The 14,403-nt window shown below is 34.3% G+C and overlaps 2 protein-coding genes across 2 annotated transcripts; one reads left to right on the top strand and one right to left on the bottom strand.

Annotated features, from left to right (window-relative positions):
• Positions 1-486: 486 nt before the first annotated feature.
• On the bottom strand, positions 487-6,752 carry LOC105225628 (SANT and BTB domain regulator of class switch recombination). Its single transcript, XM_011204177.4, has 8 exons — positions 5,898-6,752; positions 5,516-5,825; positions 4,057-4,328; positions 3,757-4,000; positions 3,550-3,687; positions 1,528-1,738; positions 1,258-1,471; positions 487-1,198 (listed from the first exon to the last, which is right to left on the bottom strand). The coding sequence occupies exons 1-8, from the start codon at positions 6,701-6,703 to the stop codon at positions 922-924; spliced, it is 2,472 nt and encodes an 823-aa protein (XP_011202479.2). The 5' UTR covers positions 6,704-6,752; the 3' UTR covers positions 487-921.
• A 2,265-nt stretch (positions 6,753-9,017) lies between these two features.
• On the top strand, positions 9,018-13,698 carry LOC105225596 (cleavage and polyadenylation specificity factor subunit 5). Its single transcript, XM_011204127.4, has 5 exons — positions 9,018-9,278; positions 11,524-11,788; positions 12,480-12,645; positions 13,337-13,451; positions 13,523-13,698. Exons 1-5 carry the CDS (start codon positions 9,142-9,144, stop codon positions 13,542-13,544), a joined length of 705 nt encoding a protein of 234 aa, XP_011202429.1. The 5' UTR covers positions 9,018-9,141; the 3' UTR covers positions 13,545-13,698.
• The last annotated feature ends 705 nt before the right edge of the window (positions 13,699-14,403 follow it).

Here is a 14,403-nt window from a genome sequence, read left to right as displayed (position 1 = left end):
TGTTACCGCTCTCACTTTGTCGGGAGCCATAGCAGAGTCATAGCATATAAAAATGTACAAGCAGAGAATGTAAAGTATGTTTTACATTCTCTGGCCTAGCGTTGGTCTCACTGAGTAAGGTTACGTAAGGTGGTCAGTGGCAAAATGTCATTAACTCATATAAGTAAAAAATTAAGGAAAAGAAAGAAAAGTTTGCCCGCTTGGGGATACCGAGAATACAGTTCCCTTAAACTGTTGCAGGCCGTTAAGTTCCTTTAAAGGTTGTTTAAAGCAATGGACACTAGAGGAAAACCAGCAAGTTAAAACATATCACAAAAATTATTTGGTATAGTGTTGATAGTGGGTAGATCAAACGGTTTCTACTTTTAAGAGAGAGAAGAAAAGTAACATTGTAGTCAACATTATAAGTAATTTACCCTTCAGATTCCATTCCGTCAAAAACTTAGTAAAGCAATTCAAAATCAGGTATATTTGTAATAAAATATTCAAACTTACCATATTTTGAATAAAATCATTTTTAACAAACTTTTACTTCTTTTCATCTCCAAAAAATAGTATGAAAGTTAATATTGTAAAAATATTATTATTTTATTTTGTGTTGGTTGGAAATAATATCCTTCCCAGTAATAGCATATTGCAAATTATTACAAAGAGGATATACATACATATATCACTGTTGGACTGGTGATAAATTTAAGCTTCGGTGATTTTCTTTTACAAGTACATACATATATCGAATATTCTAAGATTTTTCCTTCAATTGTGCTCTAGAATTCATAGTACTTGATACAAAAATAGAGTACATCATCAGTTTTGCTAGTTGTTAATTAAAAAATTAAATTGATACAGATGTTTGAAAATTGCCTATAAATTTCTTAACATATTGAAAATATATTTAATATAAATTAATGATAAAGTCGGTTATTTATATTTGTGTTTTCCAATAGCAGACGCTGATGAACTACTAATAGGGTTTGAGGAAGTTCTATGCTTTAGCTGATCCTTCCATTCGGCTTCTAGACGCACATAAAAGCCCCCAACCGACCCACATGGAAGAATGCACTTATCCAATCCATAATTTTTATTTATTTGAATTACAACGTTTTTCAAAGCCTTTTCTTCATATTCCCGCTGGTGGTCTTGATTACTACGAGCAGATAGTTCTCCAAACCAATTACGACCGGAATTTAAACTAAGTCTTGTAGAATTTAAAAATGTACAAATCTTACAATACAAATGTTACACATTGAGGCTTACTTTTTTTTTAATTTCTTTCTAGTCAAGGCTTCTGAACCTGCCTTCTCTGATTCGCAGCCGTCACTGCTAAAATCAATTTCACAATTTTTAGTGTTATTTTTCTTGCTTTGACAATCTATATTATAAGTTGTTTCGCTGGCACTGCTGTCACTGCAAGAATCGTAGTTGATTGAAAGATCGTGCTCCATATGTCGAATAGATTTTGATGATCGTTCTTTAAAAACTTTATCATAAAATATTTTCAAAATTGATCAATTAAAATAGTTTTACCTCCTACATCCAAAGCAGGTAACAATCCTTGTCGGCATTGTTGAGGAGTAAGTGGCACTCCCCCCCAAGAAGGAATTTTTTCCGGATTTCTCAAACTTTCGCTTGGGGGATCAGAAAGTATGCAATTGTCAGATATGATTTGGATTATTTGCAAAATCTGGCGCTCTCGATCAGTCTCTGCAAGCACGCTATGCTCACGAAAATGACATCCCTTAAAAGTAATAAATATTGTATTATAAAACAAACAAAAAGCAGCCGGAGATTATGTACTCTCGCAGTCGCAAGGATCAAAGGCTAATTTATTTTAAAGCTTTTTCAAACATGTTCATATATATATATAGTTAGTATCATATTGTTAATATATACAGTAGAAATAATCAGATGCAGTTTAAAATTGTGATGTATGGGAACTAGGCGTGGTTGTTATCCTATTTCGTGTAATATTTTTTTAACTGTTTACGTGTATTTTACTGTTAATGGAAACGTGTCCACTTAATTTCACATAAAATATTAAACATTTTTAGCAACCTAAACGGTTTAAAGTCAGGTGGAAAGGGTATATTGGGGAAAGAAAAGGTCTGGGCTGATTGCGTTAATTTTTGACATCAAGAATTTATTTTCAAGCAACTTTATAAATATATAAATATACGCGTATATACAGAGTAAAGAATGTTTCACAATCCTGAATATCGGTTATATGGGAGCTGAGGTAATTTTTCGTCCGATTTTATCATTTTTGTACACAAAGATGCGCAGTTATTAGAAAAGCACGCTTACACATTTGCCGATTTATGTGGTATAAAGTCAACTGGAAGTTCGAAAATCTTTATCGGTATTGTATTGACCCAATTCAACCCATTTTTGACATAAGAATATATTATCATCAAAGAACCATTTTCCTTGAATTTCAATAATATATCTCACAAAAAGTCTGCCATAGGCTCTAGGTTCTACATATTTGCTATGTATGTGGGGGTTTGGACAGTTATGGTCCAATTTTGAAAAACTTTGGATTCGAGATGGGGGGCCTCAAAGGAATATATCCGAATATGTTCATAGGTGTTTGATTTGTATACTGGAAAGTAAAAGAATCATAAGGAATAAGTGGTATATGAGAAAAAGGCGTAGTTGTAGTCCGATTGTGGCCATTTTTACAATATAACAAACTATCCACAATAATGTTACGCACGGAATTTGGTTAAGATTGGTCGAGTAGATACGGAGATCGCTTAAATTTGGACCTCGCCTCCTACAAAGCCCTTCTGTATCATGCTGGGTTTAAAATTTATTGGCTCTAGCGCTTTTAGATATTGATTTATAGCTCTTCTATTAGTTTTGGAACAAAGCCGTTATTTCGGGAGTTGGCGAAGTTATCATCCGATTTCATCCATTTTCACACTGTCACATTCTTACAATATTTTCTCTAAGCGAATTTAGTGGATTAGAGGGAAGGTACATTAAACCTATTAGAGGGCTATACCCATTTTTTTTTTAATTTTTAGCCCACAAGTGCCCTAGCTACTGTGATACTCTATAGCAAATTATAGGTTTCTATCTTTCTTTAGTGTTTTATTATGGCATTTTATACGTTTTCGAATAATGGCGTTTTGTGGGCGTGGCAATGGCCCGATTACGTCCATCTACTAACTCACTCAACTCGCACTTTTTGCCAAGGAACACGAGTACCAAGTTTCATTAAGATATTTTTGCTCAAGTTATCGCTTGCACGGACGCACAGTCACTCGGAATTCAACTCGTTTCTTCTTGGTGATCATTTATATATGGTATATAACACCAAATTCATCTCGATTATTTTTAGGTGATACAAACAACCGTTGAACAAAACTATTATACTCTGTGGCAACAAAAATTGAGAACATGTCATGTGCTTACTCTATTTTAATTAATTTCTTTGCATCGCTTATTCATATCCTTTGGTTTTAAAGTATTAATAATCTGTATCCTGTTTTTTTACACATTAATACATACATGTACATATGTATTATACTTAGTTACACTTACATTGGTCTCAGGAAACGTCTCAAAACGAAATGCTTTTTGTCCACAACACGGATAACGACCGACTGGTCCGGCTAAAAAATCATCGGTAATTGATTCCATATAATTTGGACTCAGAGGGTGAAAACGACACCACGCCATCTACAAAGGCATGCATAACATACCACAAAATAAATAAATATTTTTGTATATACTTATGTACCTACATACCTTATAAACTGGGAAATGTGATTCGCAGATGCAGCAATATAAAAAATGGCAATGACCCCAAAGTTTCCAGTAAACCTTACGCCATGACCGATGCTCTTTATATATTTGCGCAATAAAGTTATTCATGTTCCAGAGGTTGTCGCGCACGTGACAACTCGTCAGTTGACCCCATCGGGTTAATCGTGTGTTGTTAGGTTGACAGGGAATGTAAGATTTAATTGTGTTTGTAAGATGTTCACCACATCTTTTTAATAAAAATTTAAATTAAATAAGATAAACTGATTATCAATTTAATACAACCTCGAACATCGAAACAATCCAGCTAAACTATAGGAGTGCCCTCGTAGTGCCTCTGGTTCAGGCTCACAAAGACTTTGAATAAGCTTTATCCACAAACGTGGTACTAAACGTTCTTTTTTGTCTCGCACCATTTCCAATTCCAAATTTGTAAACATAGCAGCTAACCGTGTAATTATTGAATCATTTAAACAGGAGAGATTTAAAGAACAACGTACTACATCACACAACCGAGCATGACAAAACGATAGGCATTCAACCATTAGAGGCTCCATCTTTAAATTAATAATAAATGCGGTAGTTTACAATTGAATAGTTTAGTATGTTATACTAAAATGTTTAGAAGTAAAGTCCACTCTACTCTTTATGTATTATCATAACCATAAAAAATCTATGAGAAAGTACGGTATACTAACTGGTCAGATCGAGATGACTGCAGGAAATGCCTAAAGCAGGACAGGCCCCGCATTGGCAAGACTACGTTGTAAGCATCTGGGGTCCCTACACTATGATAAACAGGAGGAGGTATCCACAGTGATGCCGCAGAGTCTGTTAAAATTCGCATCAAGCGCTGGCATCCTAAACGGTGACTACTTCTCTTGGACTTATCAATCTGGTTATTATCTGGTACCACAAAGGGCCAAACTGGTCTACGCGTGGGTTAGATTTACCTTACCTAACCTAACTATCCGGTATAAACAGAATTTTTGGAGGCATAGTCATCGAATTGTCTTTCAATCAGGTCATCACCGGCAGAGAGGTAGAAATACTTGAAATGCCCATCCATTTCGGCCGCTTATACTGATGTATCAGTTGGCGAACCTACAAAATGATACCTTATATGAGGAGGGCCATATAGGCTTAACGTTAGGTGTGTCAATTGTTTGCTAAAATTACTGGTACGGCTGGGAAATTGTAGAATATGTTAATGATCCTTCCAGTCGGAACAAAACGTGCGATAACGCCAGCTATCACCTTGCGGAATTAACTTTCGCCTACGATTACGACCTTAGAATTATTAATGAAGTGAAGATCCCCAATACATTCTATCCAGTTAAGTTAACGCTAACAAAGTTGCGATTGTTCGCTAAAGTTGGGGGGTTCCTCAGTCGAGATGATTACGTGCACTGCTAGCGATGACAGCGAAGGCGTATCGATGCCTTCCCGGCTCATTACTCTAACTACTCTGGAGTACGTTGCAAATAATATATGGAATTCTAGTTTATAGCGGTTTGGTAGAAGGAACAAACTGTGCGAACAACCAGGAGTTGCCGTGTGATGTCCGCACGAGGACTGTCCGAAAGAGAGGAATCTACAAGTTAAAATGCTCTGCTGTCTAAATTTAGCCCATCAATGTATATTTTCCTGATCTAGGTAACTAAATTTTTTTTGGACGTTAAAAGATTTGAATCTTCGTAACGTACGTACGAATTGACTTTTTTGAATGAATGAAAAATCTTACTTGCAAAAATCCGGCAGACACCAATATAGGAATTACATTGTTAGCATCCAATCGTGGCATATCCTCTGAACCTTCAATTGTAGGTTTCTTACAACCTGATGATTCAACGAAATCCGTTAATTTCATCCATTTTATTAACCAATCGAATATTTGTATATCGCAATGCACCGAAATGTCCATTTCGTCGAGCTTTTGTCCAGCTGTTACCTCTGCGAAGTATCCCATTTTATTTACCAATAACCGTTGTGAGCAGCTAAAATCTCTTGTAGTATTTTTTACCTCATCGCATACATGGATAACAATCTCAGGTCTGAATTTTAATAATAAAAAAATAAACATATTACATTTTTGAAATGTATTTATTGGTATCTGATTGCCGTACTCTTTTGTATCTCCTGTATTTTTTATCTTTCTCATTGGCTTTGCATCGTTGGGATAAGTTTCACAATTTAATCCCTTTCTGTCATTAACATTTTCAATGTCATTAATTTTTCCGTTATTATTCACTTTTACAGAATCTGTATTCTCCAAAAGAATTTGTCTAGCATTAATCGATTCCTTTTTATTTGTTTGTTTATGTTTTAATTGATTAGGAAAAGAAGCTGGTACTGGTATTGGGCAAATAAAGGATAGAACAGAGTCAGCCATTCCTTCATTAATAACATAGTCTAATTTCTTATATAGTTTTGTTTGCACACTTTCTTCCTTTTTTAATCCGCTATCTAATTTCTTGAAACTACGCCGAGAAAATGACCCAATAGCCAATCCCACAGTACTCCGCCTTTGGGATTGTTTGTTATCATCAATTCCGCTTATGGAGACTTCGCTATCTTGTACAATATTTGGTTTCATTATTTTATTTTCAAATCTTTGCCCCAAAATGCCTTCAAAGATTTCTTTATCCACCATTTTTTCAAAATTCAGTTCATCTTTCGGGAGATCTGAGTGATAATTTTCTGATGTATTACACGTCAAATGTCTTTGTTGATTAGTTTGCATTGATACAACATTATTTACTTTACAAGAAACTTTTATGAAATCTAAAAACTTATTAATTTGTATTTCTTCTTCGGTATCTTCTGCAAGTGAACTAGTTTCAGTTTTCGGCTGAAGTAAATTATTAAAAAAATCATTTTTCTCTCTAAACTTTTCTTTATAAGACTCCCTTTCTACTTTTTCTGAATCCATAACTTAACTTTATATGGCTTATCATAAGCTAACTCAATTCGGTACGGTAAACATTTCTGACACAATAAACAATATTTGTTTCCCTTGGAGATTGATGTCTACTTAGTTTAGAATAGAATAGAATACACACATACCTACTCATACCACGTTATTAACTTTGTACTCAGGACTTAATGAACTTTCGATTAAGATTTTTGCGCGAAAGTGCAAAATTTAACTGATTATCTAGATGAAGATTACAGTGACGAGGTTGTTGTATAATTGCGCATAATATTTGTTGATTAAAATATAGTTGTTAACGGTATATCTACGCAATTACATGCATATAAAAACTGTACCAACATATTTCACAATATTTGAATTTAACACTACTGATTCTTGTGAGAATTTGATCTCATTGACTTCAACCGCACTACATTCATTGCAACTCTTTAGCATGAAATCAAAAATTTGACCTATGATCATTAGTTGACCGTTTCAACGGAGATTTCAAATGAATCCATTAGTGTAGATACGTACGAACGCTTAATAGAAACTTATAATGACCAAAGAAAATAAATATAATAATTGTACTACAGTCGGATCCAGAAAGGGGCTTACTGAAATTCTTAGTCACTTCGACTGCATCCTGATAACGTGGACCACTGAGTTGCGAAGTCTACTTCTGACACTATCTTCTCCGCACACATACTAACGAAGGATATTTGGGTGGGGCAGAGTCGGTGGAGAAGAGGTGCACTGAGTTCTTACGGAAGAAGTGACAGAGAGAGAGAGACATCTATTCTCTCCGATAGCGATCACTTCAAGGCTGGACCTCGGTGACAATACGTTTAAGGGGGGTGGGGTAAGGTCAAATCATACGAAAAAGTTATGTTTTTGTGATTTTTTCCCTGACGACAAAGTTAAAATTTATTTATTCAACCAATGGTATGTACATTGAAGTATGACATTCGAAAAATGTCTAATCAATTTTTTACAAAGAAATATTAAAAAATACGGCAATGGCAGCAATTGTCCGGACGGGTCTCGAAAAAAAGTTGAATTGCGGTGCCCCTCATAACTCGTTGTTGGATCATCCGAAATCAAAAAATGAAAGTTCATTCGTTAGATAATAGTTTTCCTCAGGTAACGCTGTAAGGGTTTTTTGAAATTCCAATTTTTGAATTTTTTCGAAGACTTTGGAGTGAAAAACACAATTTTTTGGGAAAAATCGGCTAATTTGTTATTGCGAAATCAAAATTATGAACAAAAAAAACTCTCCAGCGTTACCTCGTAAAATATGTACAGAAATAGTGTTTAAAATTTCAAAAGGATCGGTGCAGTAGTTTTGAAGCTATGAGGGGCACCGACTTTGAAAACGTGAGTTATGGGAAAAACACGTTTAAAGTTTCACAGACGCTCACAATCAAATCGGATGGCGGAGACTTACAAGTGTATATCTGCGTCAATTTTGCTTTAATTGCTCTCAAATTTCCACAGAATAATCTTAAGATATTGTACATTAATATAAGTAAAATAAAAAAAATAAGTACCTTACTCCCAGTTTGGCGAGCGTTGGTAAGTAATCAGTACGAAGGTAAGAAAGGTCCTCTCGGAATATTCGAAGTGGATTGAGTAGAAATAATTGGCGTAGCTACAACTTCGGGCGCCCGGGGCCATGGATGTTCTGCCGCCCCCCTTTATCTACCAACATACAAGTTTCATGAGGTGGTTCGAACAAAAGTGAATTTTTACAAAATATATTCTGTATTAAGTATATAAAATTTGGGAACTAGAAGCCACGCAAATTCTGAAGTTCCAAAATTCTCACAATACGGTTTTTGAGGAAATTGATAGTTAATTTACAAGACATCTTATTAAAAGCCATAGAAAAAAACCCATTTTCCCCCTATATCTTGTACACTTTTGACACAATTTGAAGGAATTTTGCCCGAATTGGAGTTTTTAAAAATTTGTTGAAGTATTTTTTTTTTTTTTTTTTTTGAATATTAAAAAACATGGAAGATCGTTTTGCCTCCCTCAAAACGTTGAGCCCGGGGCGGCGGCCCCCTTCGCCCGGCCAAATTTAAACATTGTTGACTGCGATAATAATGTTCTCAATAATTTTGTTCAAAACATTAGTAACATATGCAAAGTGTTAAAATTTGACTTTCCATTGAGCACAGCAATATGTGAAATTTGTTTACTCCATAGTAAATTTTACTACAACAATTCAACACAGAGAGAAAAATTACGGATTGGCACACAGGCTAAGTTGTTATCGTTAATTCTAAATTCGATAATTGTTTGCGCACCCTGGAATGTTATGAAAATAGTGTGGCAACTTCATTAATTTTGTTTCGACGCTAAAGTTGGCCAATTTATTATATAGTGCATGCTTTTGCATATATTAAGTATCGTAAAATTTATAAAATAATATTGTCGGATTACAATTTTCAATGGCCCAGGTGTCAAATAAATCTGGTACAGGTTGGCCAAGACGCAGCAGTCAGGGCCAAGTAGACGGAAATGTAAATAATGGAATGCAAAAGTACTCGTCTGGACAGTGCTTGGCCATAAACAGAACAATAAACTTGTGAGTATAAAAACTGACTATGATTTTGTTAGCACTATTAAAGCCGGCTGAATGAGTTTATTTTTTATGCATCCAAATAAAATATTTTATTAATAAATTGCAGTTTAATTAATGTTAAATTATTTTTAAGGGTAAAACAGATAAATGTGTGAATTTCAAACCTGCTTCTTCGACAATTTTAATTATATCACGGACACTTAATTTCTTCAAACTCAAAGGCAATATAGGTCTCCTGCACAGTCTTTTCCAAAATCTGTGTATCAGTTTTTATATTTCTGATTTCATACATAAAACATCAATAACACTAAATTTCGGTAAAAAAATATAATAATTAAATACCTAGGTGAATTATAGAACAGCAATCCCCGATTTCGGAGTTAAACTGGTAATGTACGGATAGATAAAAGCTAAAAATATATGGGTAAAATTCATTATAAATCAAACAAACTCCCACTTTAAATGCAAATATCTCAAAAAACGCAAGGCAATTATATACATACATCTTCTTGATCTGGAGAACCTACTCTCTACTTGCATACCAATTTTAATCCCGAAATCGGCGGATGCTTTTCTAAATCCCAGCCAAATATGTTTATAATTAAAAAAGCTGAGATGCAAAGATTTTTAGAAGGGTTTGGTATAATCGGTATTAGATATAGCTATAAAAATTGATCAATAGACGTAGACACGCTTATACCATAATTCCTTAATGTACTAAATGTCGCTGCAGTAGTTGTTGCATTGAAGTTTATATCGCACACATCCGGTATTAGCGCAAGACATCTCTATAAAATTCGATATGATTATGTCATCCTCTAGTAAAAAATTATATTCCATTAGCAATAATATCTGAAATATAGTGACTTTTTAATTGGCTGGATATTTATGCTATGAATATCTCGCATATGAACCGAATATTTAACATATGGTATAAGACAATCTCATGCCAAGTGTGATTGCAATCCTTCTTCCCTTCGTCGAATAACGGTTATTATATTCTTTTACAAAATTGTTTAGGATAAATTAGTCTTTGTAAAATTTTTAAGGGATATGCTAGTGTGACAGGGTTTTGAAAATTTTAGGGTATATTTATACATTTTTCGAGAATGCACAGTGAAATGAAAAAAATATATATATAATATGTATGTATTTTCTTTTTTTGAGTTATACGAGTTCTCCGTTGTTGACAGTCCTGGGCCCTTTCTGGTTACCTACAGCCGACTGTCGTGCGAACGGAAAAAATGTTGTTGTTGTAACGGATATTAATCGCCGTTAGGATGATAAGAGTTATCTGGGTTATCGTCGACGTCGACCTGGGGAGGCCCAAGAAACGTGCTGTTTCGACGGGGTCGGACCAAAGGGAAAAGGGTGTTAGATGCGTGGGGTTGGCGAGGCATACAAAGAGGTGGCCAGTGTCATGTTGTGACTCATTGTACGCAGGACATACATATGTTGGATATGTCGGGGTCTATTGTGAACGAACGAAGTTGCGCAAAGGTCACTCACATTTCTCGCGGCAACTCGAGCTCTTCGTCTGCAATGGGTGGTGATTTGATTCCAAGAACGCCATTCACTGAAAGGGAGTCGGTGAAGGTGTTGATAGCTCCACTACGAATTGCGGTCAGTATCTGTCGGAATTCAGTTGAGTCCGAAGTCCGGTCGGCGTACTGTTCGATGTCGTCGACGTAGTTGAGGAAAGACCTCTTGATGTTCCTAGGAGGGGGTTCCGCTCCAAGCAGGTGGCTGCAAGGGTGATTTCTTTCAAAATAATCTAGCAGAAACTGCTTGGGGAGCAGTTCATAATGCTCCTTAACTGGGAGCATAAGCGTCTCACTATGTAGATATTCGATGGGAGACATCAAGAGGCATCTTGTAGTAATACGGAGTGCAGTGTTCTGGCAGATCTGGAGTTTCTTCATCTGCATGCCACTGCATTCAGGCGACTATATACATAGGTAGGCATAATTGAAGAAATGTCTTCCACTGCTGTAGTGATTCCGGTCTTCTCCGTGGATAAAAATTAAAAATAAAAAATTCTCTTCAGAAATCGCGCGTTAAAAAAATTTTAATTTTAACCCATAATTTGAACGTTTTTAGCCTGCCAAAATTCGATCCAGTCATTCTTCTAAACTAAGTGTAACCCTCAAGGGGCTACTACCTTCATGTGGTAGTATTAATTATTAGATGTTTCTATTTTCCCCATTCTTTTTTGTAAATTGTGAAGATTAACCCATTTCTTTTACAGATATCCTTTGACTAATTACACATTTGGAACAAAAGAACCATTATTTGAAAAAGATCCATCAGTTCCATCACGCTTTCAAAGGATGCGAGAAGAATTTGATCGTATTGGTATGCGGCGCTCTGTTGAAGGAGTCCTACTTGTCCACGAACATGGTTTACCCCACGTATTACTTCTGCAGTTGGGTACAACATTTTTCAAGCTTCCTGGGGGTGAACTTAATGCAGGAGAAGATGAGGTAGAAGGCCTCAAACGCCTTCTTACCGAAGTAAGTTTAAATATGTTTTCGCTCGACTTAATTTAAAGCAAATTGTCTTGGTTACTGATGCAATATTAATTATTTGACAAAATCAGAAAAAAATGTGCTCACCTGAAAAATTATCCATGCACACAACAGAAGTTTTTTTTTTTAATTTCTTGGTTATTTTTAAATTATTACTTGCACACAGAAAATAGGACATTAGTTACATTTTTCTATTCTAAGTTTGTATATATATTTGTTGCTATTAAACCTCTTAGTCTTCATTAGGGCTCTACGAAAATGTTCGTTTATTGAGTCGATGTGCGACATAGAACTTAACCTATCATGGGATGAAATTGTGCACATATATGTTCCGGTTTACATCGATAATTTTGATGTTGATATATATGTGACCGCAAAATGAGTCCTTGCAGACTCCTGCCAGTTTTTTAACTGAAAACAAAAAAAGAACTGTTATTAACATTCTAAACTGGCTTGTGTGTTAGTGGTGTTGGGGCCTCCAGAGTGCGTGCCCCTGCCAAGGCAAAGACGTTGTTGACATCGTTAATACGGTTGTTTGCATTGTATTGATGTTTGTTTACTGACACAAAAAGAGGACAAAGAAATGGCAGACACAATAGTCAACAGAAACTACATACCTATTTATACTTGAATAGAAATGTTTAAATAAAAAATACTAAGATCTTTATTTTTATAGACATTGGGGCGACAAGATGGCGTGAAACAAGATTGGATTGTGGAAGACACTATTGGAAACTGGTGGCGACCGAATTTTGAACCACCTCAGTATCCATACATTCCGCCACATATTACGAAACCAAAAGAACACAAACGGCTGTTTTTGGTACAGTTACATGAAAAGGGTAAGTCACAGAAATAATGTCACTGGCCGTGCGACACAAGATTAGAAATTTCTTAATTTAATTGTTCGTGATACAAAGGCGAATGTACATTAAAAATTTGAGAATATTTTCAAGGTGCCTATTCTCACCTATATTCACCTTTCTGTCGGCTTTCTGGGTGGCAGATTGTAATTTTGTCTCGGTATCATTCACGAAGGAAGGAGGTTTTACTTGAGCTGGAAGCGTTTGCTAGTTTTTGTTTCATTCATATGTTCTAATTTATTTTGGCGATATTGTAAATAAGGTCACTACTCCCAATAAAAATATATGCATTTTTTGTTTTTCGCCTTCTTATCAAAATTCAAAGAGTTACCATAGTTCACATACAGTTTGGATAAGTTTTTCCAATTGCTTCGTTGGCACTACTCTTCTGTATGCAATATAATAATATGTATGTAATTTTATTGAATTTTTTTTATACAGAATTAGTTAAAAGAATTTTTTTCCTAGCGAACCAATAATATTTTTATTGTCGTATTTTTTAACTCAAAATGCTCTCGGTATAGTAGAAGAAATCACTAAAATTTGTTCTCATTTCTACGTACACACATATATATTCCAAAAAGTAGTATATTACATATATATTGTTATATATTAACATACATATATAAATTGATTTTAATTATATTTCGTTTTGACTATCATTGTTTAGCTTTATTTGCTGTTCCCAAAAATTACAAGCTTGTAGCAGCACCCTTATTCGAACTCTATGACAATTCTCAAGGATATGGTCCAATTATATCATCGCTGCCTCAGGCCTTATGCAGGTATGAATATTGCTCTCATATTTTTAAACTATTATTTGCCTATAAACATTGAATTCATTTTTAAATTTCAGGTTTAATTTTATTTATATGTGAATGAATGGCGAGTTTTTCGGGACATATTATAATAGTTAATCTAAATAAATCCACATTGGTATTTTACTTATTTGAATGTCTTTATTTAATACATTTATATTTAGATGAACCAAATCTGCATTAAATACAAACATATTGGTGGAAACATAAATAACCGGATTAATTATTTTAATTATATAGACGTTAGACGTCTATAAAGCAAATATTTTTTTTAACTATATTTAAACTTCGGTTCCTATTGTAATTTATTTTGACACATATATATGTATTCCACGAATGAAGGTCATCAGAAATTTTTAGCATAATAAAATATGTGAGTGTACACTAATAATTGCTGTAAAAGAACTTAATTTTAGCACATATACTGGGGAGTTCAAAGTTGTTTATATAAATACACAAATAACTGAATAAAAAGGTGTAATAAACCTTACGAAGCATAATTATATATCAATTGTACATACACTGAACGTGGATTTTATAATTAATGAAAAATATTATACATTATACTTATTTTAATTTTAATTTCATTTTATTGTGTATAATGGCCCACTTTTTACACCAAATACAGCTTTCAAGCATAGTGACTGCCGTATTTATATCTCTTCACTATTGTTCTGTTATTTTAACTTGTTTGGCAACATTATACAGTAGCCATTCGCGAACTACGTACACAATAAACTTCGGGTAATTATAATTTTTTATCATAAAAGTAAGCCAAAAAATTTTATTTTTTGTTTTACCTGTTTCATGTATTTTAGCAACAATTGTTATTATAGCAGACAAACTTTCGAATTATTAATTTTTGTTCAAATTTGACTTTAAACCCTCGAAAATAAGATAAAGATAGACATGTGAAAGA

Source organism: Bactrocera dorsalis, chromosome 5 (assembly GCF_023373825.1).
Source record: "Bactrocera dorsalis isolate Fly_Bdor chromosome 5, ASM2337382v1, whole genome shotgun sequence".
Lineage (NCBI taxonomy): Eukaryota > Metazoa > Arthropoda > Insecta > Diptera > Tephritidae > Bactrocera > Bactrocera dorsalis.
Note: the sequence above shows the minus strand (reverse complement) of the source record. Positions and strands in the feature narration are given on the sequence as shown.